The sequence below is a fragment of the Aspergillus heteromorphus genome (genome assembly GCF_003184545.1).
Source record: "Aspergillus heteromorphus CBS 117.55 chromosome Unknown BO70scaffold_41, whole genome shotgun sequence".
Lineage (NCBI taxonomy): Eukaryota > Fungi > Ascomycota > Eurotiomycetes > Eurotiales > Aspergillaceae > Aspergillus > Aspergillus heteromorphus.
The window spans coordinates 187,480-212,952 of NW_020290446.1; the positions used below are offsets into that span (position 1 = coordinate 187,480).

General features: G+C 56.1%; 12 protein-coding genes across 12 annotated transcripts; 7 read left to right on the forward strand and 5 right to left on the reverse strand.

Annotated features, from left to right (window-relative positions):
• The first annotated feature begins 1,354 nt into the window (after window positions 1–1,354).
• On the forward strand, window positions 1,355–3,259 carry BO70DRAFT_366390 (uncharacterized protein). Its single transcript, XM_025544323.1, has 2 exons — window positions 1,355–1,690; window positions 1,752–3,259. The coding sequence occupies exon 2, from the start codon at window positions 1,805–1,807 to the stop codon at window positions 3,002–3,004; it is 1,200 nt and encodes a 399-aa protein (XP_025394990.1). The 5' UTR covers window positions 1,355–1,690; window positions 1,752–1,804; the 3' UTR covers window positions 3,005–3,259.
• Window positions 3,260–3,437: 178 nt separating this feature from the next.
• On the forward strand, window positions 3,438–6,834 carry BO70DRAFT_390546 (glyoxylase). Its single transcript, XM_025546163.1, has 13 exons — window positions 3,438–3,772; window positions 3,830–3,969; window positions 4,056–4,535; window positions 4,595–5,044; window positions 5,411–5,475; window positions 5,597–5,684; window positions 5,741–5,812; window positions 5,868–5,901; window positions 5,956–6,166; window positions 6,237–6,328; window positions 6,391–6,525; window positions 6,579–6,605; window positions 6,670–6,834. The coding sequence occupies exons 1-13, from the start codon at window positions 3,653–3,655 to the stop codon at window positions 6,751–6,753; spliced, it is 1,998 nt and encodes a 665-aa protein (XP_025394991.1). The 5' UTR covers window positions 3,438–3,652; the 3' UTR covers window positions 6,754–6,834.
• Window positions 6,835–6,969: 135 nt separating this feature from the next.
• On the forward strand, window positions 6,970–8,524 carry BO70DRAFT_390548 (OBAP family protein). Its single transcript, XM_025546164.1, has 4 exons — window positions 6,970–7,247; window positions 7,374–7,685; window positions 7,727–7,834; window positions 8,309–8,524. The coding sequence occupies exons 1-4, from the start codon at window positions 7,049–7,051 to the stop codon at window positions 8,326–8,328; spliced, it is 639 nt and encodes a 212-aa protein (XP_025394992.1). The 5' UTR covers window positions 6,970–7,048; the 3' UTR covers window positions 8,329–8,524.
• Window positions 8,525–8,699: 175 nt separating this feature from the next.
• On the forward strand, window positions 8,700–9,585 carry BO70DRAFT_366394 (putative mitochondrial inner membrane protease subunit 1). Its single transcript, XM_025544324.1, has 2 exons — window positions 8,700–9,105; window positions 9,242–9,585. Exons 1-2 carry the CDS (start codon window positions 8,746–8,748, stop codon window positions 9,419–9,421), a joined length of 540 nt encoding a protein of 179 aa, XP_025394993.1. The 5' UTR covers window positions 8,700–8,745; the 3' UTR covers window positions 9,422–9,585.
• On the reverse strand, window positions 9,486–10,995 carry BO70DRAFT_366395 (mitochondrial 54S ribosomal protein mL38). Its single transcript, XM_025544325.1, has 2 exons — window positions 10,373–10,995; window positions 9,486–10,316 (listed from the first exon to the last, which is right to left on the reverse strand). Exons 1-2 carry the CDS (start codon window positions 10,908–10,910, stop codon window positions 9,592–9,594), a joined length of 1,263 nt encoding a protein of 420 aa, XP_025394994.1. The 5' UTR covers window positions 10,911–10,995; the 3' UTR covers window positions 9,486–9,591.
• Window positions 10,996–11,114: 119 nt separating this feature from the next.
• On the forward strand, window positions 11,115–12,208 carry BO70DRAFT_345587 (mitochondrial 54S ribosomal protein uL4m). The gene is made up of 2 exons (XM_025541503.1): window positions 11,115–11,262; window positions 11,333–12,208. The coding sequence occupies exons 1-2, from the start codon at window positions 11,179–11,181 to the stop codon at window positions 12,107–12,109; spliced, it is 861 nt and encodes a 286-aa protein (XP_025394995.1). The 5' UTR covers window positions 11,115–11,178; the 3' UTR covers window positions 12,110–12,208.
• Window positions 12,209–12,625: 417 nt separating this feature from the next.
• BO70DRAFT_366397 (mitochondrial 37S ribosomal protein mS47) lies at window positions 12,626–14,287 on the forward strand. The gene is made up of 3 exons (XM_025544326.1): window positions 12,626–12,695; window positions 12,754–12,915; window positions 12,982–14,287. The coding sequence occupies exons 1-3, from the start codon at window positions 12,645–12,647 to the stop codon at window positions 14,182–14,184; spliced, it is 1,416 nt and encodes a 471-aa protein (XP_025394996.1). The 5' UTR covers window positions 12,626–12,644; the 3' UTR covers window positions 14,185–14,287.
• A 499-nt stretch (window positions 14,288–14,786) lies between these two features.
• Window positions 14,787–15,700, forward strand: BO70DRAFT_356410 (uncharacterized protein; the record flags this gene model as incomplete). The annotated part of the gene is made up of 4 exons (XM_025541935.1): window positions 14,787–14,810; window positions 14,963–15,171; window positions 15,221–15,548; window positions 15,614–15,700. The coding sequence occupies 4 exons, from the start codon at window positions 14,787–14,789 to the stop codon at window positions 15,698–15,700; spliced, it is 648 nt and encodes a 215-aa protein (XP_025394997.1).
• A 598-nt stretch (window positions 15,701–16,298) lies between these two features.
• BO70DRAFT_374635 (sugar porter family MFS transporter) lies at window positions 16,299–17,949 on the reverse strand (the record flags this gene model as incomplete). Its single annotated transcript, XM_025544981.1, has 3 exons — window positions 16,299–16,410; window positions 16,442–17,759; window positions 17,811–17,949. The coding sequence occupies 3 exons, from the start codon at window positions 17,947–17,949 to the stop codon at window positions 16,299–16,301; spliced, it is 1,569 nt and encodes a 522-aa protein (XP_025394998.1).
• A 163-nt stretch (window positions 17,950–18,112) lies between these two features.
• On the reverse strand, window positions 18,113–20,067 carry BO70DRAFT_374636 (Zn(II)2Cys6 transcription factor; the record flags this gene model as incomplete). The annotated part of the gene is made up of 3 exons (XM_025544982.1): window positions 18,113–19,096; window positions 19,133–19,636; window positions 19,789–20,067. The coding sequence occupies 3 exons, from the start codon at window positions 20,065–20,067 to the stop codon at window positions 18,113–18,115; spliced, it is 1,767 nt and encodes a 588-aa protein (XP_025394999.1).
• Window positions 20,068–20,297: 230 nt separating this feature from the next.
• On the reverse strand, window positions 20,298–22,561 carry BO70DRAFT_366401 (putative iron-regulated transporter). Its single transcript, XM_025544327.1, has 6 exons — window positions 22,168–22,561; window positions 21,869–22,056; window positions 21,606–21,645; window positions 21,348–21,505; window positions 20,720–21,256; window positions 20,298–20,639 (listed from the first exon to the last, which is right to left on the reverse strand). Exons 1-6 carry the CDS (start codon window positions 22,334–22,336, stop codon window positions 20,364–20,366), a joined length of 1,368 nt encoding a protein of 455 aa, XP_025395000.1. The 5' UTR covers window positions 22,337–22,561; the 3' UTR covers window positions 20,298–20,363.
• A 441-nt stretch (window positions 22,562–23,002) lies between these two features.
• Window positions 23,003–23,986, reverse strand: atfB (bZIP transcription factor atfB; the record flags this gene model as incomplete). Its single annotated transcript, XM_025539702.1, has 2 exons — window positions 23,003–23,572; window positions 23,642–23,986. The coding sequence occupies 2 exons, from the start codon at window positions 23,984–23,986 to the stop codon at window positions 23,003–23,005; spliced, it is 915 nt and encodes a 304-aa protein (XP_025395001.1).
• Between the last annotated feature and the right edge of the window lie 1,487 nt (window positions 23,987–25,473).

The following is a 25,473-nucleotide window of genomic DNA, read 5'->3' on the forward strand; positions in this document are numbered from 1 at the left end:
ACCTGGTGGCAGGCTGGCAGCTACCCCTGCACTCTCGTCCCAGGTACCGCATACGAGGAAGGAGGCATGCCATGGTCGGGATGCGTCATCGAGTACGGAGTAACCCATCGACTGCCTAGCCTAGGTCTCTTTCAGTAGTACAACCACAAATGTACAGAAGTACACTCCAGAGGTGCAGGGTACTTGGAGAGGTAGGTACTTAGGTATTTGCATCAGAACTATCCAGTTAGGTGCTAATGTAACTGATCACAGTTGTATAACTACCACAGCCTGCCTGCCAACACAGGACATAGGTACAGCAAGTGGGAGGGAAGGCCGCGGCATCCTCGATACAGTACGGTAATGCTCGCCCGTGATGTCTTCCCAGTTTAGCCCCAGACTTCCCATGGGGCTCACACGGGCCTTACTGTACGGAGTACGTAGTGGAAAGTTTAGTTTAGTTTCGGCATGTCCCAGTCACTCTTGGGCCCGTCTGTTCTGGTTCCTTCTTAAAGTTCCATCCGTGATCTCTGCTGCTGTTCGGTCCAGTTCCAGTTTCCCTGGCTAGAGCTCCGATTCTTGTCTCCCGTCCAATCATCCGACCCCCTTCCTCATCTCCATTTTCCCTCTTTCGTCTTTTTTCCTTTTTTTTTTTCTTTTTCTTTTTCCCTATGGTAGATTAATTAATTAATTTTGAATTTGATTTTTTTTCTATCCATCCATCCATCCATTCACTTGCCAATGGGTCTGATCATCCCCACCATTAACATTATTCATTCTCCTCCCCACCACCACCACCACTCCCTGGGCCCAGGGCTGTCCAAAGTCTTTACTACCTACAGGATTGCCGCTCTCCAAGCCCTCGAAGTGGAGCGGCGTCGTGTGGCATGGCTCATCTGAATCACCACCTGCCTGGGTCCGTCCCTTCCTTCCTTCCTTCTCCTCCTGCCCTAGACTAGCCCCATCGTCGGTCATCCATGCCTTCCTGGCATCCTCCTGCCTCCTGCTTCTCTAGCCCTGTCCTCCACTTACCCATATCCACTATCCACTATCCACAGTCCATGTCCATGTCTACATCCACAGTCCAAGCCCACAGCCCACAGCCCACAGTCCAGTTCCACCTCCACTAGTCTGCTTTCGTTAGTGTCAACGTCGTGTCATCCCAAATCCCAACATGTGCCCGCTGCCCGCGACGACTACCACAGCGCTAGCGTTCTCACTTACAGTAATGGATCGTGGAACTGGGGCGGGATGGTAGATCAAGTAATGCCCATGTCTGTAGTCCTGTACATCCGTTCCACATTTCCGTGTATCACCCTCATGGAGGCCCTTCCTTTGGATGATTATTCTATTCCCCCCCCCCCCCCCCCCCCCGGCTCCCTGTTTTAAACTTCCGTTTACTTTACCGCGATTAATCTACTCCCCTCAATTACTTGACCAGGGACGGGGCTTGCTACACTCGACACGCACGTACTTGCTTCCCGTACCTTGCCTCAGCGCCTTGTGACCCTCACGCACCCCCTGTGTCATCTTTAGATGATAAGTCTCGAACCCCAGTCCGCTTCGGAGATCCTTTACATATTGCTGTGGTCATCATCCATGGATCGCATCCGTGCTTGATACTCCATATAAACCGACAGCCTCCTATCCGCCCTCCCGTCTGACCTTCGCCTTCCCACTCATACTACTTACCTTATATACTACTATGTATGTTGGTACCGCCTGCCTTACTCTTCATACTTATATCTAACTATCCACCCCCTCCCAATCAGTCCTGTCACCCAGGACCTTCTCTCAACCATCTTCATATCACCTTCTATGCCCAATGGCCCACTGCTGGCAACCCCAAACGTCCTTTGCGAACCCGAACTGGGTTCAAGGCAGCCAGTCATGCTGGCCCTCATCGACGTTCCGTGACTTGATGCACGCTTTCCCGAGGCCGAAGCACAGCACCGGTCGAGTGACGAAGCCCCGTAGCGCTGGGAACAGTCCTTCGTCTGGCGGCAGACGGCGGACAGCAACCATCCCTCACGGTCCATCGACGTACCAGGGCTACCAGGCCCCCGTCAATGCTGCGCTCTTGGCCTCTGCACTTTCCGGGGCTGGTCGAGCTCGTCCGACAAGCTGGCACCCGTCATTGGAACCGGTTCAGTATCCCACTGCCCAGTACCTTCCTGCCACCACGGCATTGGATAACTTTGCCGCCATTGGCGTGTGCCCTCAGCCACTGCCCACCGCGGCCGCCACCTTCCAAGACGGTCCTGTGCTACCCTCGTATGCTTCGGATATTCCATGCTCCGATATGGGGCTGCACCCCCTTGCCGCCGTACAACAGCAGATGCCGCTTCAACAGTCCTTCCTGCACATGAACGACTCGCATGTTGAGCCGGTCTCCTGGGACACCAATGCATCGACCTTGCCCGCCATGGCCGAGCCCATGTCTGATTGTTGGTCTTTCGACATGTCATCCATGCACAACAGCATCCCCCCAGCATATGTTGGTGGGTCGGGCTACGAAAGTGTACCGTCATCCGGCAGTCTGACTCAACCCCCGACCCCTGACTTCCTCCCCATTCAACACCCGGAAGACGACCTCATCGCGCCACTCCCGGAAAAGCACAACGCCGAGGACGAGCTCGTCGGAATGGGACTGTACAGCAACCCCGAGGCTTCGTTGGGGAGCTCACTCCTGGGACTATCCGGCAAGGGACTGAAGTTGGAGGAGACGTTCACGCCGTCCGCAGACGAAACGGAAGAGAAAGACGATGACGATGAAGACGAAGACGACGACGATGAATCCGAGCAGGACGAAAGCCCCGTCCAGAACAACGGCTTTCCCGCCCACCAGAGACAGCCCGGACAACAAAAGACGTACCCTCAACCGATGAAGGCACCTGCGAGCATGATGCAGCGATCCTTCTTCTTCGAAGACGACGACCTCGAGCAGCACGTCGTTGCCGAGCCCCAGCCATTCATTAACATGGCGAGTCAACCCTGTATGAATTATGGCTACGGATGGATTTGATTCCGACACGACTGTTTTTCTTTTTTATCATTCTTTTTATCATTACCTGCCCCCGTTGGGCATTTTCGCTTGACCAGCGTCGCATAGCGTGGAGTTTTCAGTTTTTATTGGGCAGGCGTTGGCAACAACTTAGCATACACTAAGGATACCCAGGGTGGTCGATTGGCTTGGAAATGCATGTATTAGACCTGAATGTAACAAACGAACAAGAACAAGAATAACCAATGAATATCTTTCCGAGATGGAACATGCTGATTATTTGGCAAGACCGCATTCACTACTATTGTGTTAAGTAGACCCGCATGTCAGGTGATCATCACCCTTCTCGTCTACTCCTTCTCCCTCCATTCTTCAATCAATCAACCAACCACCTGTGGCTAGCAAGCTGCTACAAAGTACCCGGAGTGTTCCATCTTACTCTCTGCTCCTATATTCCCTAGACATAAACTATAAATAATGCCTTCACACTCACCATAACAAACCTCAGACGGAGTCACGCCGCGTGAGCCCGAAAAGAGAAGGTTCCCCCGAAGGGAACAACCTTAGTCCGGCGATCAAAATCACCAGCGACGAGATGTACAAGCACGCCCCCCAGCGCAGGAGGGGATGACTGTAGCCAAATCAAACCGCTAGACCGATATTCACGCCATGGCGAAAGTCATCTTCACACCATGGAAGGAGCACTCCCAATTACTCGCGGTGCGGGGGCAATTCTACCCCCTGCCATTTCATGATGGGCCCGACATGCGCTCCAAGGCCTGCGCCACCGTACGTGAAATCTGCCTTGGATGCAACAAATGCGCTTGACACTAACCAGATCCCCAGGTCGGAGCCTGGAAGCTGCGCGGTAACCTGCCACACCCGGTCGAGGCTACAGCCTTGCTCACGGATGCGATTCTGCACGACGATGCGCAGAAAAATTCCATTTTCTCTATCAGAGCCACGTACTCGGCTGCTTTCTGTCGGTACGCACAGGATCCACCCCCTTCCCCATCTGGCCCAATTTCTTCGATGGTGTTTACGATGGTGGTGATTTTTAACGCTCGCGCAGATTCGTGACGGGTCTCGTCGACTCCAAGATCCACGGTCAGCGAAAGACCATGTTTCAACGAGCCATTGATCTGGGGCTGCCGGCGTCGTTCGTGGAACTGCGCCACGAGGCCACCCATCGTGAACTGCCGTCGCTGACGGTCCTGCGGAACGCGACGCAGCGGTCCCTGGAGTGGCTGTGGGATTACTACTGGGCCAAGACGGATCTGAGCGCTGATGCGGTGCCTGTTGTGTCCGAGCCTGGGGTCCTGGATGGCGCGGATGAAGACGTCGAGCCGATCATGGCGGCTGTTCGGACGACGTTCGACCAAATGATGCGCGAAGACGAGTCCGAGCCGCCGCGCAAGAAGAGGAGGTTCCATCAGAATGTCTCCTCTGCGTCGACGCAGCTGGTCTCGATATGCAAGGCGTCTAGTCTGGGGGCGTCGGCGTTGGCGGGCGTTATCCTGGAGGACTCGATACTTGTTCCTACGGGACGGAGGTGGGTTGTTTCCTCCTGTTTGTGGTTATGTGTGGTGTCGATGAGCTAACGCGCCTTAGGATCGGGGATTCCATGACGGAGACGTTTGCCAAATGGGACCACTTACTCCAGATGCTCGCGGAAGGCCACTCGCCGTTCCTGGCCGCGCTGACGGAGGAGCTGGTGAATATAGTGGCTTTTTCGAATTCGAAGGACACGAAGAACGACCCCTTCTGCGAAGGGATCTACATGTGGCTGGACCATATACTCACATCGCCGGAGTGGGAGTCGAGACGGCGACTACTTTCGTACACGTACATCGACGCGGTTTGCGCGCAGAGTTCGAATCACTGGACGGCTCTGCTGAAGGAGAGCGTGCAGAACGGTCCTTCCAGGGACCCTGCTAGCCTGATACCTGCAACAAGGCAGCAGCCCAAGAAGGCGAAGGCTGGGGCCAAGCGCACTGAAAATGCGGCCGTGGCTGATGATTTGAAAGAGCTGAAGAAGTACGGGTGGGAGACGGTGGATTCGTGGGATACTCGGCCGTTGGGGATAGTATAGAGTAGAGTAGAGTAGAAGATGGTATCTACCATTCCATACTTTTCCCAAATCCATCCAAAACCAGTACTGTAGTATCTCTGATGGGCAGCATTCACCCCATCCATACATAAATGTCACCACCGTAAGCGGAATAGCGCACCAGCCACCGTGGCTGAGCAACCAGCCAGCCTATGAGGTAATCGCCAATCAACGCTTACTCTCATACTACTAGCTCCAGCCAGCCAGGTTGCAACCACCCCGCATTCGGACCAGCAGGCTTACTTATAATCATCAGAATCACGCTTTTCCCTGATGTACAGGAGTCTTCTCACAGCCGTCAGGTCATCCGGTCGTAGGTTTCAGCCTGTGAGAGCGCGCGCGCAACAAACCAGAGCCATGCAGATCCAATCGATCCCGATGTGTACGTGCTCTGCCTACCTAAGCTTGCTAACTAAACCAAGCCTGCTGCGCGTGCCCAGAGTCTCCAGGGTCCTTGGCTTGTCTTACTTTGGCTGGTTTAGCTGATGGATTAATTGCAACAGGGACCGGGAAGGGCAATAACTATGCCTACCTGGTCACGGATGAGCCGACCAAGGAGTCCGTCATTATTGATCCGGCTAATCCGCCCGAGTATGTTTGTTGATATTGTTGTTTCAGAACCGGGCTGATTCAAGTCTGGTCTGCAGAGTGACCCCCGTGCTGCAATCTCAAATCGATGCCGGAACGATCAAGCTCTCGGCGATAGTGAACACTCACCAGTATGTGTGATCGTCTTCTGGGAGGGAATACAGCTACTGACCTCGATTTACCTAGTCACTGGGACCATGCCGGCGGTAATGACGAGATAGTGAGTCCAGAGCAACCACATCGCTTCCATGCTGTATACAGCTAACGACAGCAGCTCAAAACCTTCGGCAAGCTCCCCGTCATCGGCGGAAAGAACTGCCAATCCGTGACGAAGACCCCAGAGCACGGGGAAGAGTTCAAGATCGGAGAGCGCATCTCCGTCAAGGCGGTGCACACGCCCTGCCACACGCAGGACAGTATCTGCTACTTCATGCAGGATGGGGACGACAAGGTCGTCTTCACGGGCGATACCCTGTTCATTGGAGGTTAGGATCATGGTTCTTTCTTAGCTTACCTTAGTGCGTCTCGTGCGTGCTGACGGGAGATGCGATGTAGGATGTGGCCGGTTCTTCGAGGGTACTGCGCCCGAGATGCACAAGGCGTTGAACGAGACTCTGGCGGCGCTGCCGGACGATACGAAGGTCTATGTGAGTTCTACCCCTGTCTCTGCTGTCCGTAACCAGTGTCAGTGACTGACCGTTTGTTCCAGCCTGGGCACGAGTACACCAAGGGGAACGTCAAGTTCTGTCTTGCGGTATCGCAGTCGGACGCGATCAAGAAGCTGGATGCGTTTGCGACTGCGAACGAGCAGACGCAGGGGAAGTTCACCATTGGCGATGAGAAGGTACTGCATTCTTTATGTTGAGAACTAAGTATAGGCTGGCTAACAGACACTAGCTTCACAATGTGTTCATGCGTGTCAACGTGAGTTATCCTCCAAGCAATTATTCTCCAAAACAAGAGAAACCCAGCTAACTGGCCCCCACAGGACCCCGAGATCCAGCAGAAGACCGGCAAGACGGACCCGGTGGAGGTGATGGCCGCTCTGAGAGAGATGAAGAACAGCATGTAAATTTACTTCTCTCTTCTCCTGCATGAATGTAAATTCGTACGTAGCTACGAGAATGCGAGCTGAATTGACTGCCACCAAACCGTAGCCCCAACCCTGATACAAGAATGACACGCATATACCTACCTACCACCACCATCAATCATCGTGACGTCAGACACATTGACCTATAGATACCCTGTATACAAAACCACCACCACCACTACCATCGCCACACCAGCAAAAAGCCATTCATCCTCTCCCACTCTATCCCACACAACACTCAGTCTAAAGTAACAAGCACTCACTAACCACGAAAATGACGAGCGAAACCACCGACAACCTCCCCGGCGACCCCCTCACCACCAAAAGCCAAGTGCTCGAGACCGGCGCCAAAGCCATCCAGGACTTCGCCCCCGTGAAGAACATCTGCGCGCACCTGAATGCCTTCCACGTCTACGCATCGGATAAGACGCGGTGCGTCGAGGCGAATCATTACTGTAGCCATATTACGGAGGGTATATCCATCCAACCATTCCCCCTTAGTTATCCCACTGCATTCCACCTCCACTGCCCTAGACACAATTACCCCCCAACCCCGTCCTTCTCCACCCTCCCACCAACACAATAATAATACAATCCAGACATCCGCCAATGCCTCCTCTACGACACGCCGCAACCCAACGCCCGCCTCCTCGGAATCGAATACATGATCACGCCGCGCCTCTTCCGGACGCTCCCCGCCAGCGAACGCAAACTGTGGCACACGCACGAATACGAAGTGAAAAGCGGAATGCTCATCATGCCCTCGCCACGGGGCATGCCGGATGTAGCGTGGGAAGTGGCCGAGACGGCGGAGATGAGAGACATCGCGCCGCTGTATGGCAAGACGTACCATTTCTGGCAGGTGGATCGCGGGGATGTGGTGCCGATGGGGGCGCCCGAGTTGATGGGCAGTTTTGTGGATGATGAGGGGGTGAGAAGGGCGGTTGGGGAGGGGGGTTGGCTGGTTTGGTGGGGGAGAGGGATAGGAGGTTTGGGGTCGATTGGAGGGGGAAGAGGGAGAAGAGGGGGGGAATTGATGTTGAGGGGGAGAGGGTGGAGGGTAAGTTTCGATTCTTCTTGCTTTGGGCGGGGGGGGGGGTAAGGTATGAAGGATTGGAGGTTGGTTCATTGCTGATGATCATGATGATTCGATAGGTGCGGATGCGATGTGGGATGAAGCGTAATATAAAGTAGCAGACCGCTATGATACGATATGATACAAAGCGATGAGGTGAGATGAGATATATGGCGTATGTCAAAGTCAAAATCAGAAATCAATTTCTATTTAATTATTATGATTTGTCTCCCGTCTTTACCACCCAGCTTCCCATTCCCATAGTTAAATGGGGTCCAAGCCGGGCTATCGTTCAGGGAACCGCACCGAAGTGCGATGTACAATTCATCTTGCTTCACTGTCCACACTCACGCGCTCTGGTGTTTGAATTTCGGCAGCGGTGAGCTCTAGCTATTTTAGAAGCGATGGGAAGATGGGTTGTGGGCTGTAGATCCCATGGGGGAAATAAGCCTTCGCGAGATCATCATGATCATGATTGAAGTAGCTGTAGCTGTAGCTGTAGCTGTAGCAGCAGTAGCAGCAGCAGCAGTCCATTAACGCAGTCGTGTGCATCATTAAGCAGGTGAACTGGTCATGGATAGATGCTGTGCGTGCATCAAGCATATCGAGTCGAATCGAGTCGAGTCAAGTCAATCGAATCGACCATTTTCATGGTGTCGTGGCGTTCGCGTCGCGAGTCACATAGCGAGAAGAAGAAATAAGGAAAGAAAACTCGGCGCACAACCGCTTATATACCCCACCACGACACGTGACCATCTCTCTCTCGGCCGCTCCGTTCGCCGTCATCGCGGAATAACTACCAATACCGATACAGTCCCCAACTCCCAGCCCAGCTCGCCAATTGCCCCCCCCCCCCCCCTCCAAGCAAACAAACACGCAAGCAATGCATCGACAAAATGGAACACCTCCTCCGTAAAGTCCTCCCGCACGCCACGCCGCGCACGGTCGCGCGCCTGACCTTCAACGGCGTGGGCCTGTTCTGCGCCTTCACCTTCGTCTGGGAACACCTGATCACCGTGCAGCTGAGCGAGGGGCCCTCGATGTACCCGACCTTCAATCCGCGGGGCGACTACCTGATGATATCGCGGGTGCATAAGCACGGGCGCGGCATCCAGGTCGGCGACGTGGTGCGGTTCTATCATCCTACGTTTCTGGGCATGAATGGCGCGAAGAGGGTCATTGGGATGCCGGGGGATTTTGTCTGTCGGGATTTGGCGTTTAGTCAGGAGGTCGGGAAGGGGGGGGAGATGATCCAGGTTTGTTTTGCCTTTTTCCTTTTTTTTTTCTCTACTTTGGTCTGGGCTGGGGAAGTGGGTTGTGGTGTGTGGTGTGTGGTGTGTGGTGTGTGGTGTCTGGAGTGGATGGATGGGGCTGATCTTGTTTTCTGTCTAGGTCCCCGAAGGTCATGTCTACTTGGGAGGAGATAATCTGCCCTGGTCGAGGGATTCGAGAAACTACGGTCCTATTCCGATGGGTCTGATCAATGGGAAGATCATCGCGCGCGTCTGGCCGCCGTCGAAGATGGAGTGGACGCGCAATACAATGGAGCTGGCGGATCTGTCCGACGCGTGATGATGCGTTCGGGATACATGTACAGTGCTTGACTTGCTACGCATGGTTGGAGTCTGGAGTTGGAGGAATTTGTGCATATTCATACATATCTCTTGTACAATACAGATGGAAGTCCAAAGAAATGTTGTAACGGGGAAAAAAAAGGGAAGATGCTTAACGGGGCAGGCAGATCACCGGAAGGTGGACGGGTTTCTGCGCTTGTAAGGAAGACGCTCGCTCTTCTTCCGGCGGAGCTCCATGTCCGCGTCGGCGAATCCGACCTGCTTCATAACCTCATACATCGACGCGTCCCACTCGGTGCGGAACAGGTGTGCGCCGATCGCCTTCAGGTGGTACCGGGCCTGCAGGGTGCGGAGCAGCAGGTTGTCGCGCTCCGTCTCCTTCGCCTTGACGGCAGCAAAGTCCAATGGCTGCGAGTCCTTCTGCTCCAGGATGAAGACAGACAGACGGTGGTAGGGGCTGCCCTTCTGGGCGACAGGAGGCACCCAGGGGAGGACGACCTGCGCCTCAGCGGAAAGCTGGGCCAGGTCAACCTTGGTGGAGGTGGCCGAGATGGGGACGTTGACGGCCAGGTAGTGCATCTTGTAGTCGAATCCGTCCGTCTCCACGTTGGGAACATCGGAGTCGACCACCGCGATGGTCACGAGCTTCTCGCCGCCCTCGAAGAGTTGCACGTCCATCTTGGGGGCCGCTGTGCTGAGCTTGGAGTCGACGAATTCTCCAGGTTGAACCTGGCTGCGGCCGAAGTAGAGCTTGGTGTCGACGATGGGATCGCAGTGAGGGAGGACGTCGGGAATGACCTTCATTTGTGTGATTCTTTGGACGAGGATCTTGCGGCGGTATTCTCTCCATTTCCGATCGGCCAGAAAGCGGTAGATGGGCTTGCTCATGTCACCTGGACCAAGCCGGTTAGAAGGGGTAAGCAGGCGCGTATCTCGCGGTGATCCTCACCTTGGCCGTCCTCGAACGTCTTCTTTACCAGCGGGTCGTTGGAATCCGCAAGGATCTTGAGGTGTTCCACGTGGAGTTCCATGGCCCGGAGCTTGGACTTCTTGACCTGCTCCCCCCCAGCCTTCTCGACGGGAGTGGCCTGAAGTCTGGCGATCTTCTCACTCATGGCTGTGATGTCACGCAGCTTCTCCTCGCGGTCCTGGAGCAGAACCTTGCGTGCGTCCTGGAAACATTGATACGGCAGCTGCTCGAAGGGAATGTTGGGGGAGTCCTGCAGGGCCACTCGACGTCGACGAGATCCGATGGGCGAGATTCCCTGTCGCAATAACCGCCGTTCCAGCCGGGGACTCGATACCAGGGACGGATCAGGGGCCTTGTGGAAGGGGACGCTGGCAGCCTCAGCCTGGGCTTCCTCGCGAGCCCGAGCGGTGGTCTGGAAGGCGCGGGTCGACTGCAGCTGGAGGCCCGGAAGACCCTTCGTGTAGGTCTTCTGCAGGCATTGGAGCAGGGGCTTGGAGGCCCGCTCACAATGAGCCATGGCGAGGCGATATATTGGGGGGGAGGACGGGGGAACGGGGTGGTGGAGGAGGAGGAGGAGTGGATAGTGGATGGATGAGATTGCTTCCCCAGGTGGTCGGGAAGTCGAGGTTCCTGGCCGGACGGAACTTTTTTCGTCGCCTTGGCCAAGCCTCAGGCCGCTAGCGCCAGACCACCCGAACTTTTGCTGCTGCTCTTCCTCCACGCAACACCAGACATCCGCACCCCCCAGCCTACCCTCTCGGGGATAATTACACGCGTTCTACACAATGCCTGGCAGTGACGCCTTTCGCGCCCTCCGCTGGCTTTCTCGGAGCTCGGGGGGTCTGTTGTCGGGCGTGGAGACCACTACGGTACGGCCCTTTTCTGCACATTGCTCGTCCATCTGGACCGTCCAAAGTTGACCATCCATGCCTCCTCTAGCAACGATGCCTGGCCAGGCCTTTCTCCCGGTCGATGGCCACCGAGACCGCCGACAACCTGACGCGAGAGATCCCCAAGCCCGTGTGGAACCCGGCCCCCGCGATCGCGACCACCTACTCTTTCCCGTCGATGGAGCCCCTGCGACAGGTCGAATACCCTCAGAACCACCTCATGATGCCGCTGCGCAGAGATCTCCTCCACCGAGCCGTCGTATACGAGGGTGATGCCACCCGGCAGGGTACCGCCAGCACCAAGTGGAGAGACGACGTGCATGGCAGTCATAGAAAGATGGCGCCGCAGAAGGGTACTGGCAGGGCCCGTGTCGGTGACAAGCAGTCCCCGATCCGGAGAGGTGGAGGTGTTGCCTTCGGACCCCATCCCCGAGACTTCTCCTCGGGGCTTCCCCAGAAGATCTACGACAAGGCGTGGCGGACGGCCCTCAGTTATCGCTACAAGCGCGGCCAATTGATCATCATCGACAAGGAGATCGCGCTCCCGGAAGACGCCACCCCGTATCTCGTCGAGGAGATCTTCAAGGTCAACCAGTGGGGCAATCGATTCGGACGGTCAACCCTGATCACGGACCGGCTGGATGAGAACCTGTTTGAGACGGTGCGGAAGGTGGGCCACCATGCGAAGATCCTGGACCGCAAGGACGTGGATGTGAAGGACCTGCTGGAGACCGGCCGCTTGATCATTGAGAAGCTGGCCTTGGACCGCATTCTGTCCCAGCACTCGAGGGATCTGAACATCAAGGTGGCAAAGGCTCTGTATTGAATTGGATGAACTTGGCGATGGGGACTTTTCTGGTTAGCTTTGGGGTTGTGAGTGTTTCTCTTCTGTACAAATAGATTCGGAATATGTATGATGGCACTGGATTGCAAAGATGCCCGCCCGATTCCTGAGGCTGCGGTAGGCCGTAGTAGCACATGCCGACCTGCGATGGCTGATATTGCCGAATGCGACCACCACACCACGCAGGAGGTTTATTTTTTTTGCTGTAGATTACTGTACATGTAGGGAAAGTGCATAGAAAACAAGAATGCCCTCAAAACCCTGCCTGGTCCCAAGTCGACCGCCGCTCGGCTGCAGCGCCGGCGAGGAAAATCAAAGCGCGAAAAACTCCGAGGTCAACGCAAAGCCGAGCCCGAACGAGTTGCCATCATCATCATACATACTTAATCCCCTCCCCATCCCTTCCCCCCGATCCTCTCCCTCACGACAGGCTGTCGTCCGCCTGATGTTACTCCGACGCTCCTTCTGCCGGTTTCCCACGCCGTCGAGCTGGATCTCGCGCGTTTCGCCCTCGAGCATGCCTCTCCGCGCCAAAGTGACCAACCCTGCCTTCCGGGCCACTGCTACTGTACGCCTGCCGTCTCGCAACTGACCTCTACAATGGCTGCTGACCGGACTGTGCCCAGATGTCCACATCCACCGAAATCCCCAGAGAACTCCCCGGAGACGAGCCCGATGACGTCCTGTTCCACTCGCACTACGGCGTGCGGTTGATCGAGCTCAACCGCCCCAAGAAGCTCAACTCCCTGAACGGCTCGATGGCCCGGAAGATTCTCCCCCGTCTGAAGGTGAGCTGGTGGCATGGCTGGGACCTAATACACACGGGGATGCGGTGCTAAGCTGTCGTCGTCTAGGAATGGGAAAAATCCGACCTGGCCAACATCGTCATGGTTTCCGGGGCTGGCGAGAAGGCTCTGTGCGCCGGCGGAGATGTGGCTGCCCTGGCCCTGCAGAACGAGAAGGGCCCCGAGGGACAGCAGGCTTCTTCCAACTTCTTCGGTCTCGAATACCGCCTCGACCACGCGATCGCGACCTACAGCAAGCCGTTCATCTCCGTGATGGACGGCATCACCATGGGCGGCGGTGTCGGCCTGAGCGTCCACGCGCCCTTCCGGATTGCCACCGAACGCACCGTCTTCGCCATGCCCGAGACCACGATCGGATTCTTCCCCGACGTTGGTGGCTCTTTCTTCCTGCCCCGTCTGGATGGCGAGGTGGGCACATACCTGGCCCTGACTTCGGAGCGTCTCAGCGGCGTCCAGGCCCTGTACGCCGGCGTTGCCACACACTACCTGCACTCCAGCGCGCTGGGCAACCTGACGGCTCGCCTGTCGGAGCTGGTGTTCCGGGACTACGCCTCCCTGGAGGATCGCCTGGACCTGGTCAACAAGACGGTGGCGGAATTCTCGATGGGCGTGCCGTCGCTGCACGAGGAACCCATCCTGTTGGCGGGCAGCCTGCGGAATGCCATCGACCGTTGCTTCTGCCACAACACCGTGGAGGAGATCTTCCGGGCTCTGGAGAGTGAGAAGGAGCGCCGCGAGTGGGCCCAGAAGACCCTGGAGACCCTCTCCGCGCGGTCCCCTACGTCGCTCAAGGTCGCGTTGCGCGCGCTGCGGGTGGGCAAGAAGTGGAACATCGCCGAGACCTTCCAGCGCGAACACCATATCGCGTCCAAGTTCATGCAGCACCCCGACTTCGTGGAGGGCGTGAAGGCGCGCCTCATGTCGAAGCCCCCGCGCCAGGCCACCTGGCAGCCGGCCACCCTGGAGGAGGTCACGACCGAGATGGTGAACGACTTTTTCTCGATCCCCGAGGGCAAGGCCCGGCTCCCGCTCTTGAGCGAGGGCAACTACGAGGCATACCCCTACTCCTACGGCCTGCCGTCTGAGGAGCTGATCGAGAAGCTGGTCCGCGGCGACTCGGACGCCAAGGGATTCAAGGTCAATGATTTCGTGTCGAAGTGGGGAGGCAAGGAGGGTGTGCGGGAGAAGGTGGCCGAGGTGCTCGCTAGACGGACTGTCCGGACCCCGGAAGGTCTGCGCTGGTCCGAGTGATTTGATAAATAAAGATGAAAGAGAACGGCGTAAGTTTGCCATTGTTTCGGGTTGTATATTGGGTTAATATCATAGTATCTTGTAAAAGTACCTCCTCCTTCCGTCCTATATCTACTTTCTGCACAATAGTATCATATCATGTGGACAGATGATCTCCGGGTCCAGCCCGGCAAAGAATCCGATGTACTGCCTCACTATCTACACCACCTTAGCATAAACCATTGAAGAGATAACGACTCAGTAGAAAATATACTATTGAGATGTCTGGGCAATATAATTGACTAAAGAATACACCCGGATTATAGCTTATAAATATACTTACTCAATCATCTAGATAAAGTTATATTTAATCTTATGCTGGTTATAGATTTATAAAAGAGTATCCACTAGGAGTATTTTCAATGCTATACTGTCTTTAGTTAAAAGGCTATACTAAGTAGTACCCATATACTTCGACCAGGAATGAAATAATATCAATACTATATATACTGATCCAATCTTCTATTGAATTTGGGCCTACTTTCTAATCTGATCTATTATTGAAAATAATACTGAGCAATCATCAAAGGATAATATTCGGTGAATAATAGAAAGTATTCAGAATGAAAACATATTTGTTTGGCCAAGTACGTAGTCATTGTGTCAGCCCAGAAGGAACACACGCCAGCCACCACCTGGATCTTTGACCACGGATTGATTAGAAGTCCGTTTTAAAGCCACGACAGAGAACTCTCTCGCTCCCAATCCTTTCCAGTCCCCCTCTACCCACATCATATAGTCGGTTCTGTCGTTTACTCATTTTCGTCCCATAAAACTAGAACACAAGCAGCTCTTCGATCAAACCTGGATTGGAAGACCCGTCTCGTTCAATAACCCCTCCTCCCAGTGGATCATCACCAGCAAGCTGCGCGAACACAACAGCCAGAAGCTGCCGGAGGAGTTTGTGGAGAACCCGGGGGAGGAGAAGGTGCTGCGTGTCTTGATGCAGTAAGGCCATCATCTCCCATACTGATTCACGCATATGTTTCATACTTAGTCTTGCAATCCAGAGTCCCATATGCGGGCAGGGCAGCGAGATCGCGATCCACGCAGAAAGAGCTCGCCAGGCCCTTGATACCCTGCCAACCTTTACCCAACAGGAGCTCGACGTCTACACTTTGCTGACGGAAAAGAACTGCGCATCTACGCTACGGCTCGTCCAGATGCGGAAGGAGAAGCAAAGTGACTCTGACATGGTCCCTGGGGGGCTCGATCGTCTATCTTCTCCTCGAGAAGCTGCCTGGCCAGAAGTTGGGGCCCTGGTTTTGGGAGCTGGACCGGGCCAAACGGGATCAAATCCGCCTGGCTTTCAAGGTGGTGTGGGAGTAAGTCTCGGTGATCCCCTAGATTGATATCTGCTTCTGCTGGAAATGAGTAACATACTGATCAGGGCTGGAGGGACTGTGTGTCTGCTGGGATCAAGTCGAGCCTCGGGTTCTCGAGACTGTTCTGGGACGAGCCTTCGGGCCAAATGTAAGGTGCTGCGACTTATGCTCTCGTGTATCTTATAACTAACTTGAGAGGGGAAGCTTCTTCTATAATCTTCTGCAGTCATTTGCGGCAAGGCCCGGTGATAAGTGGTCGGATGTGAAGTGGATTTGCCTTTGGCATGGCCATCCCGCCTCGCGGTTATGTGTGGTGCATGGAGAAGGACGCCCACCCTAGCATGGAGGGTTGGGGACTTTAAGGATGTTGAATTGATTCATATTACTGACTACTGGCAAATAGCCAAGACCTGGGCTTTTGTAGATGGAGACTGACGGAGACTCCAATCCATGTAAACCAGGCGGGAGTAAGTATGTACGCAGGGCAGTGCAGTTCTACATCTCAGAAATGCAATTGGGTTTGGGTTTAATTTTCATGGAATTTCATTTTGGAAGTTGTTTGTCTATCTTGCTTTGGTAGTATATATCATTTATACCAAGTAGGGAAATACCGGTGGTCTGCAGGTAGTATATAGCTGTAAATGCACCAGAAACTCAACCTAACACAACACAACACAACGAAATCTACTGAAATGCATGCAATGCAATGCAATGCAATGCAGTGTCTACCCAAAGGAAGACTAGACCCCATTACCTCTCCTCGCTCGTCTTCCCCGTATCATCATCCTCATCTCCATCATCATCCCCCTCCCCCTCCCCAACCAACAAAGCAGCCCCCACCTCATCCTCACCTCCCTCCCCTCTCCCAACTTCCCCCCTCCCCATCCCCAAACAACATATCAATCTCCTCCAGCGACCGTCCCCTCGTCTCGGGAAGAACCATCCACACAAACAGCGCGAACACCGCATCCAGGATCCCAAAGATCAAGAACGTGGCCCATTTCGCCCCGGCAAGGACATACGGGGTCGAGAACGACCAGACGAAGTTGGACAGCCACTGGGCGGCGACGCCGATGGCGACGCCCGGTTCGCGGATGCGCGAGTTGAAGAGTTCCGCGGTGCAGGGCCAGGGGAGCGGGCCCCAGGATAGGTTGTAGGATGCGATGGCGAGGTAGATGAGGGAGACGGTGATGAGGCCGTTGTGGGAGATTGTTCCTGTGGTGTTTGTGGTGTTTGTGGTGGGGGTGGTGGATTTGACCACTGCGGAAGTGGAGATCATGCAGACGGACATGGCGAGCGCGCCGAGGATGAGCAAGGGCCTCCGGCCGAACCGGTCAGCGACCCAGACAATGAACGTGAGACAGCTGATGACTTTCAAGGCACCGAAGATGCCCGTGAGCAGAAGGGTGAGGTGGGGGTTGTCGCCGACGAGGAGCGAGAAGAACTGCGGGCCGAAGTAAGCCATGGCGGTGGCGCCGGTGGATTGCTGGCAGATGAAGAGGGAGACACCGAGGGCGAGACGGTGGCGGTTGGACGGGGTGAGGAGCTCCTTGGCGGAGAAGTCGGCGGCGGCGTGGGCGTCGCTTTCGAGGCTGGATTTCATCTGCTGGAATTCGGCGCGCACGTCCGGTCCGTGGGACGAGCGAATCCAGGTCAGGCTGTCCCAGGCCTGGGATTCGCGGTCGTGGGAGAGTAGCCAGCGCACGCTCTCGCGGAGAGTCAGCATCCCCAGGCCCATCAGGGCGCCCGGGATGAGCTGCACGGCGAGTGGGATCTGCCACTGCAGGGCGTTGGCGGGCGCGAACTGCATGCCGTAGTCGATCCAGTACGACAGGAAGATGCCGATGGTGAAGGTGAACTGGTAGCAACTGCCGAGGCGGCCGCGCTTGTCTGTGGGACTCATTTCCGAGAGGTAGATGGGGATGACCGTTGCGGAGCCGCCGATCCCCAGGCCGCAGATGACGCGGCCCACATAGAACACGGAGAGGGAGCGGCTGTCGACGAGCTCAAAGAGCACCCCGGTGCAGAAGATGAGCGAGCACAGGGCCATCGCTGGACGGCGACCATAGCGGTTGGTCAGGGGCCAGATGAGCAGGCTGCCCAGCAGCGCGGAGGCTTGCTGGATGCCCACGGCGATGGAACTGACCCGGGTCTCGTCGGCGGCGGTGTATTGGAACGAGCGGTGGAAGGAGTCGAAAGTGAGGACTCCCCCTGGATCCCCGTTGATGAGCAGGATCCAGCGAGGACTTCAGGAAAACATACCGATCACGCCGGAGTCATAGCCAAAGAGCAGGCCACCGCAGCAGACGATGGCGGTGAGCCAGTACAGGCGGAAGACGCCATGGGGGGCAGGGGGCGGAGGGTGCTCAGAGTCCTGGGCGATTTCAGTGTAGGACCTCATCGTGAGCCATGTCGCAAGAAAAGAGCGAGGAAGGCAGGAGTAGAAATGCACGAGGAAGAAGGTGGAGGTTGCGAGTCAGATGACGCGTGCTTACGTGGTCAGGAGGTGCTCCATCGTCTCCCGACACTCGACACTCGAACACTCGACACTCTGTCTACTAACTTCAGATCATCACGAAAAAATCGGTAAACAGCTCGCGTCGCACACAGCGCGAGTCCGCCCACGTCCGCGACGCATCCTGACGACGGGTCATCTCCTGCAAGAGAACAAGTGCCTTGCCGGCGTGGGGATGGCGCGAGCTGCCCTGGCCGCGGGCATCACTGCGACTGGCGCCGGTGATCCGCTGCATCTCCGTGACAATCCACCGGCGCTGCTCCACCGACCCCTCCAGCCCGGCCACAAACAACGGCCACACGAAACTCGCGGGCAGATGAGACTGCGACTGCGCGCCCCCGGCTGACTCCACCTCGGCCGTCGCCAACTGGATAATCCGGTCCACGGCCCGGTGCACGCGGTCCGTCCGCGGGTAGATCGCGAACGCCACGCGGTGCAGGTAGATGAAAATCGCCAGGAAGTTGGCGATGTACTGGCGGAAGGTGCGGCAGGTTTCGACCGCGACAGCCGGGCGGAGGGTGTCGGAGAGGCTCTCGGGGGTGCCGTAGACGTCGAGCACGCGCGGACGCCGGTTCCAGAGCGTCTCGAGATCCGCGCCGACTTCGTGCGCGATCTGGAGGACCTCAAACTCGTCGCTGACGGTGCCGCGGCTGCGGTGGTGCAGGTCGATGCAGACGATGCGGCGGATGACCTGTTGGGTTTGGAGGAAGAAGTGGAAGGCCGGGCCGGTGATGGCTTCGCGGATGAGGTAGGCGGGCGTGGGCGGTTCGTCCTCGTTGCTGGCGTCCAGGGTTCGATCCTCACTGGGCTGCGGCGACAGTCTGCCCAGCTCGATGAGCGGATCGCCGTCTCGTCCAGCGATCAGCGCCTTGACGTCCAGCAGCGAGACCCACGAGACAATCAACCGACTCACTCCGGTCCACGACTTCGTCCGGACATGGAACCGCTGCAGCAGCAAGTACGCGGAATGTAGGAACGACGTGCCCGAGCCCCATAAATCAGGCGTAGACAACAGCTGCATCACATCAGCCTCCTGTCGACCAATCCATAAACAGATCGATCAACCTACCTCAGCCAACATCAACAACAACACCGTAGCAAACACCCTTCTCAGTACCGCCTCGTCTACCTCCCCTAACAAACATGCCTGGACCTCCGAACACGCCAACTGATGATAGTTGGCGGCCAACTTCCAAGCCTTCCCCTCCATCATGGCCTCATGAATCTCCGCATAGCAATACACTCCATGCAGAACAGCCATGGAATCCCGTGACAGCCGCACAATATTCGCCCTCACATACTCCCACTCCAGATTGACGGGCCCGAAGATCGTAGGCGGCGGGTCGCTCTCGATGAAGTACGCAAACAGCTGATCCTCGTATGTCACCCGGCTGCCACCGGCACTTGAATCCGACGACGCGCGGTCGGACCGGGCCCCCGGCGCAGGGACTAGGTCTGTTGGGCCCCAGCTGATGGGGCGTTCATCGGGGACGAGTTCTTCGCTTGCGATGGCCGCGGGGGTCGAGCCGGCGGGGAAGCCGGCTAGTCCGTTGGTGGTCAGGTCGAGGTGTTTCTGCTGCAGGTCGGAGGTAATTTCGCCGATGAAGCTGAGGATGTCGAAGGAGGGGATGTCGGGGGGGAGCGATTGCGAGGACGGGGTGGTTGTCAGGGGCAGTGGGGGGGAGGTCGAGGGGGGGCTTGCAGGCGGTCATTGTGGCAGAGGACGGTGTGGAAGAAGTTCGCGTCGGGACGGTCTGCGGAGGCGGAGATGGGGGAGGGCGCGGTGGCAGTGGCCGTCGCGGTGGTGAGGAGGGCGTGGGGATCGTGGGGAGTCGCGATGCCAGGGACGATGGTCTTGTAGGAGCAGGACAGACGGAGGCGCGTGCAGTTGGCGCAGGTGGGTTTGGCTTCGTCGCAACGCACTTTGCGTAGGCGGCAGGTCAGGCAGCCGGTGCGCCGGCGGGGGCCTGATCGCCCGGTTCCGCGTGCTCGAGGAGCCTGCATGGGTTAGCGCTCGATGGGCCATGGGCCTGGACGGGGTATGGGCTATGGCAGGTCGAGGGAAGGGGAGATACCTGCATGGGGGGGTTGGCGGAGGCATGGTGGATGACGCTGGATGGTGTGATTGTTGTTTAGGGGGCTGTCAGGAACGAACATTTCCTTCCTCGGCTCCCCGCACCGCTCCGATACGATGCCTGCCACTAAGTATCTGCCAGCAAAACCACAACATGCGGCTCCACTCTTTTCTATATCGCATTGTAACAGTATCCTATATATCCCTGTATCCTATCTATATCTTATCACGCACCATGAAGAATCCCTTGCCTCTCCGGAATCCGCTTCTTATCCACCCCAAAGCACTTATCCATGTGCAGCAAATGTCCGCGTTCCTTACGAACATACGTCGCAAAGCAGACAGCAGCCATTGCAATGCCCCCGTAGCTGACATACACCGGATACTTGAACTGCTCGGGAAGATGGAAAGCAATGGTAGTCGCAAACGAGAGGAGCTCGAAGATACTCTGCAGCGCCATCTCGGTGGATGAGAAGCGCGCGCGGGCGTGTTCGTCAACACCCTGTGGTTGTCATCAGTCAGTCAGACGCCTGCTAAATCAGTCGCAAGTAGACAGGGCCAGAGTTATCAGATAAGACATACCTCTTGGACCAGAAACTGCACCGAGAGATCAAACCCCCAAAGCCCTATCCGACTGAGAGCCACCCCGACGATGAGACTGACAGCGACGACCTTCGACTGGCCATCGAAATAAGCAAAGGCGGCTACAGCGGATGCCAGACATCCAAACTGCCAATTGAGGAACCACAGGCCCGACCGGATCGGGCCAATCCTGCTCATGATGTACGGGGCGGCCCATGTCCCGGACAGCTCTGCGGCGACGGCGCCGATTCTCATCGCGCTGACCTGCAGCGGCGTGAACCCCGTGTGGAGGAGGTAGGTGACCATGGTGGTGCCAAAGGAAAGCACGGTGAGGTAGAGCAGACTGAGCGCAAAAGACGCCAGGAAGACCGGGCTGGCGAGGTACTCGCGCCATGGGGCTGCGGTATTTCGAACGCATCGTGATACCCGCGTTGCTAGACCCTGCATGGTATCTCTCCTCTCATTGTTCCCATCCTGGGTCTCATCAACCCCGCCCCTCCTCGCACAACGCTCCAGCTGTGGAACAGCGAGATACACCTAGACATGGCCACCGTCAACGGTCATAAGTACACCACCCAGACAATCAACACCCAGAAACCCAACCAGACAAATAGAAAAGAAAAGTTACCTGCTTAACGGTCACATACTCCACGCCAACAGACAAGGCATTCACCCCGAAGACAGTCCACACAGCCACGCGCGTCGAGAACCCATCAACGAGGGAGATAACGACCGGGGCCAAGAGCTTGCAAGAGAGATCGATTCTCCGCATGGACGCATTAAGGTCTGGGATCCAGCAAGACGAGTGGAGTGGTTAGTGGTGTCACACATAGCTCGTACTTTATCTGCACAAACGCCGATGGCTGGGTAGGTTTGTTGCACATACCTTGTTTCGGGATCGCCAGTGCGTCGGAGATGACGATGACCTATAGGATGGATGGGTTAGAGACTGGGAGCAATATGCATCGCATGACACAACGCAAGACAACACAGCACAGCACAGCACAGCATAGCAGAACAGAGACAGCGCTAGACAACACAACTTACACAGCAGACCAGACCAGAGCAGACACAACATAGACACAACATAGACACAACATAGACACAGCGTAGCAGAAGCACAGCAGAAAGCCAGATAACACCACTCACCCAATCCCTCCCAACCGCAACCGTATTCGCCACGGCAGCAAGTTTTTCAACGCAAGCGAGGACAACGGTCCCCGCAAAGAGAAGCAGAGAGCGGAGCGTCGTTGGTGCCGAGGTAGAGATCTCCAGCTCCATCGTAAGCAACGCCACGAAGCACAGACACGACACAGCAACAGGGATGCGCTGCCATACTATATCCAATCCAATCAACCCTGTTAGCTCACAGATCTCCTCTTTCCTCCTCTGCGAGCCTGGAATAAACGACTCCACAGGCCACAGACCACAAACAGGGAAACACATACGAATCGAACCCCTCACAGCCCTCAACCGATCAGACCGGTCAATCGCCCCACCCAGCCACGAGGACAAGAGGACAGCGGAGAGGGAGCGGATCAGGGCGTAGACGGAGGCGTAGAGTAAGGTGCCCGGAAAGATGGAGGCGAGGAACAGCACGGCGCCGAATTCGAACATGCGCGAGTTCCATGTTGAGAGGAAGTGGGAGACATACAGTCGGGTCAGAACGCGGGGTGGGGATTGGGATGGGTTGACGTGAGAGATCCTCGTCCACGTCGTCTCCGTCTCCGTCTCCGTCTCTGTCGCCTCCCGACTGCAAGAGGGGGTTGTCCTGGCCATAATCTGTGAATCTGGACTGCGGGGATGTTACATTATCATGGAACACTGGATGGGAGACTGAAGGATGGAATGTGCAGGGGAAAGTGAAGGGGAAGGGAAGTGGAGCGGAGGACAGAAGCCGAGTGGACTGAGATGGAGATCGGCCCGCTTCAGAACGTCCCGCCGTCCGGACTACGCATGTATCGACCGGCCACTTGCTACAGTAGGCAGCCTACACATTCGTTTTATTTTATAGCAATGATATTCCGGTCTTCTAGCTTCCTCCGATGTACGCCTATCACACCAGCGCTATGTGGTCCAGAACGCCAACCCGAGAGCAAATGAAAGCAACGCCAATAAACAGTTGATGGGAACCGGGCGACTGTCATAACACACGAGGAACGAATCCTGAGAGATGAGCAATGAACAATGAATCCGAAGAGATGAGTCCGAGGGATGATTTTCGAGGTATGAGACCGGGGATGAGCAACGAAGAGAAGCAAGGAGGATCCGATCAGACGTTGGTCAGGCGTTGATCAGATCATCGAAGTTGTCGTCGGGGACGCTCGAGAACTGATAAGGCCCCTCCTCGGTTAGAGGCTGATCTGATCCAGGGCGACTAGATGTCACTGGAGGGAAGGAACTGTCGAAGCCGAAGGACAACCCTTGCGTGCATTGCGTGCTGTTGGTCATAGTCGACATTGAGCTTTCCCGAGCCACATAAGGCGTGCCTGTCGTCTGTTCAGCGGTCAGAGAGTCCCGGTGTCTGATGTCCGTCAGCATAATGCTGAGGTGCTGATTTATGGCCTTGTCTCCGCACGATGAATGCGCCAACAAGGCATTCTTGAGGTCGATGATCTCTCTGCGGCACTCGGCTTCGATCTTCAGCAGAGAAGCATTTTCCTCGGAGAGTTCCGTGTGCTTTCTTGTAAGGGATTCGGTATATTCCTTTTTCTTTGCCCGACATTTGGTGGCTGCCATACGGTTCCGTTTCAGAAATTTCTCTCTTTCCGGGCATCCAGTCGGATTTGCACTCGGCCTACCCTTCCCCGATCTCGACGCACGGGGTTTGCGAGCCTTCGTGTTGGTAGGGGGCTCTGTGGCCGGGGGCTCTGCGGCCAGGGGCTCTGGGGATACCACCGGTACCAGAGTCATCGGTGCTACCGAGTCTTCAGAGCTAGATCCAGCCTGCTGACTGAAACTCCCACGGGGTGTGGGGTTGGCAGGCTGGTTGCCGTCGAACTGATAGTTGGAGAGCGCATACAGATCGCTGGAGAAAGGAACCTTGTTCTCATCGATCGGAGGCGGCGTCGGTTGGCCATTGCGAACATGAGCATATTTCAGATTCCGTTCCAACCCCGAAGATGTGAAGTATTGCATTTCATTGCTCTGATTCCACACCGGAATCTGAGCAGTAGCATAGCCGAAGCCTTCCTCTGTGAAAGCTGGGGCGAGTGCATAGTCTGTTCTAACCAAGGGGTTGGTGAGCTGGGAGGGACCCCCGGCCATTTCAGATTCGGTCAGAACGGGATCAGTCACGATGGACTCATTTATGGCAGTGTGCCAAGGGTTTCCTCCCTCCATACTGAAGCAGGTCAGTTTGACCCGGGTGCAAATAGGGTACGGCGGTAACAATGATAATAAACTTGATGGGGGTGACGAAACGATTTGTTAAAGGGAGAGGCGCCGAAGCCGGTATCGCAGATGTACGTAGGAGGCGTGGTGGAATTGGGAGAGGGTAGATGGAAGAGGGTAGGTAGGTGGAAGAGGTCGAAGAAACGCTCAGATGGTTGTGCGAGTCAAGTTGACGGCAGGATGAACGAATGCTTATATATTAAGGGAGTAAAGTCCCGGCTGAGAGATCTTAGCCTGCGTGAGTCCAACAGGAGGACCTGGACCACCGCAGGCACGAGCAAGTTGTGTGGCCGGCTACCACGGTTGAGCAGCGGAAGGGGTAGGCCAAAGAGCGAACAACTGCGCTCTGACAGACAGCGGGAGGGACAACGGGAACACCAACAGGGAGGGGGAGGGAGGATGGGAGATTATATTCAGAGGGTATAGAATTGTCGGGTGGGGAGGGAGACGGTAGTGTCCAGAACGCAGCCGGCGACAGACCCCTCGACGCAGCAGCGAGCTAGACCAGGAAAATCAGGGAACGAGCCGGACGATTGGACTGGAGGCTTCGTCAGGCAATCGGGGGAGGTATGCGACAGGCTGGAAGATGGGCGACGCTTCGGCCGGATCAGCAGCAGCTGGAAGAGGGAGAGGAGGAGTGGGCATGGACTGCGCATCCACGGAACGTCAGACTCGGAAAGATCCTGAAGGGGAAATCACCTCACCTTTCAAGGGCAAGAGAGTAGTAAGTCAGTCAGTAGAGGCCTGGCGGGCAACCAGGGAAAGCGCGAGGGAGGTGACAGTTTGGACCAAAGTTTAAGTGGGCGGTGATACGAGGCAGAGGGCGATGGATGGATGGAAGGGGAGGAAGGGGAGGACAGAGACCGGACCGGGAGGAGATGAAACGAGCAGCAACGAACGATATGGCAGAGGCCGACCAGGATGGCAGCCAACGGAATCCGGTCCAACCCCCGGCAAAGGTTGCGCAAGCCAGGTGGGCAGTGAGGAGGGGAATTGGCAGGGGAGAGATGGAGAAGCAGAAGAGATGGGGAGGAGGAGGAAGAAGAACAGCGTAGAGGAGCATTGAAGCGGAAAGCTTCAACTCCCCGGATGTTATAGTATGTACCCACATAGTATACTTTGTGTTAGCAGGAGTAGACAGTCAGGGAGGGGTGGAGGAGGGCGATTGGGTACAGTGGGCATCCGAGGAGGAACCAGAGTAGAGGATCCAATGGATGCAGGGGAGGCCGTGATGGACGGGTCCAGACGGGAGGGGATGGAGAGATTGACATCATGATTCAGATTGAAGAGCGAGAAGCGATCGAACGAGCAGAAGAAGAAGAAGAAGCAGCAGCAGTAGTGGCAGTTTAGTGCTATAGTAC

Coding starts and splice junctions, on each gene's coding strand:
- BO70DRAFT_390548 (XM_025546164.1), top strand. CDS start 7,049: ATGACGAGCGAAACCACCGACAACCTCCCCGGCGACCCCCTCACCACC. Junction 7,248..7,373: donor CTGTAGCCATATTACGGAGG/GTATATCCATCC, acceptor AATACAATCCAG/ACATCCGCCAATGCCTCCTC. Junction 7,835..8,308: donor TGAGGGGGAGAGGGTGGAGG/GTAAGTTTCGAT, acceptor AGCCTTCGCGAG/ATCATCATGATCATGATTGA.
- BO70DRAFT_345587 (XM_025541503.1), top strand. CDS start 11,179: ATGCCTGGCAGTGACGCCTTTCGCGCCCTCCGCTGGCTTTCTCGGAGC. Junction 11,263..11,332: donor CGGGCGTGGAGACCACTACG/GTACGGCCCTTT, acceptor TGCCTCCTCTAG/CAACGATGCCTGGCCAGGCC.
- BO70DRAFT_366394 (XM_025544324.1), top strand. CDS start 8,746: ATGGAACACCTCCTCCGTAAAGTCCTCCCGCACGCCACGCCGCGCACG. Junction 9,106..9,241: donor AGGGGGGGGAGATGATCCAG/GTTTGTTTTGCC, acceptor TTTTCTGTCTAG/GTCCCCGAAGGTCATGTCTA.
- BO70DRAFT_366390 (XM_025544323.1), top strand. CDS start 1,805: ATGGCCCACTGCTGGCAACCCCAAACGTCCTTTGCGAACCCGAACTGG.
- BO70DRAFT_366395 (XM_025544325.1), bottom strand. CDS start 10,910: ATGGCTCATTGTGAGCGGGCCTCCAAGCCCCTGCTCCAATGCCTGCAG. Junction 10,317..10,372: donor GACGTTCGAGGACGGCCAAG/GTGAGGATCACC, acceptor GGCTTGGTCCAG/GTGACATGAGCAAGCCCATC.
- BO70DRAFT_390546 (XM_025546163.1), top strand. CDS start 3,653: ATGGCGAAAGTCATCTTCACACCATGGAAGGAGCACTCCCAATTACTC. Junction 5,045..5,410: donor GGGTGGGAGACGGTGGATTC/GTGGGATACTCG, acceptor ATCCGGTCGTAG/GTTTCAGCCTGTGAGAGCGC. Junction 5,685..5,740: donor GATCCGGCTAATCCGCCCGA/GTATGTTTGTTG, acceptor TCTGGTCTGCAG/AGTGACCCCCGTGCTGCAAT.
- BO70DRAFT_366397 (XM_025544326.1), top strand. CDS start 12,645: ATGCCTCTCCGCGCCAAAGTGACCAACCCTGCCTTCCGGGCCACTGCT. Junction 12,696..12,753: donor CCTTCCGGGCCACTGCTACT/GTACGCCTGCCG, acceptor GACTGTGCCCAG/ATGTCCACATCCACCGAAAT. Junction 12,916..12,981: donor AGATTCTCCCCCGTCTGAAG/GTGAGCTGGTGG, acceptor GTCGTCGTCTAG/GAATGGGAAAAATCCGACCT.
- BO70DRAFT_366401 (XM_025544327.1), bottom strand. CDS start 22,336: ATGTTCGAATTCGGCGCCGTGCTGTTCCTCGCCTCCATCTTTCCGGGC. Junction 22,057..22,167: donor GGCTGTGAGGGGTTCGATTC/GTATGTGTTTCC, acceptor GATTGGATATAG/TATGGCAGCGCATCCCTGTT. Junction 20,640..20,719: donor TGCAGTTTCTGGTCCAAGAG/GTATGTCTTATC, acceptor TGACAACCACAG/GGTGTTGACGAACACGCCCG.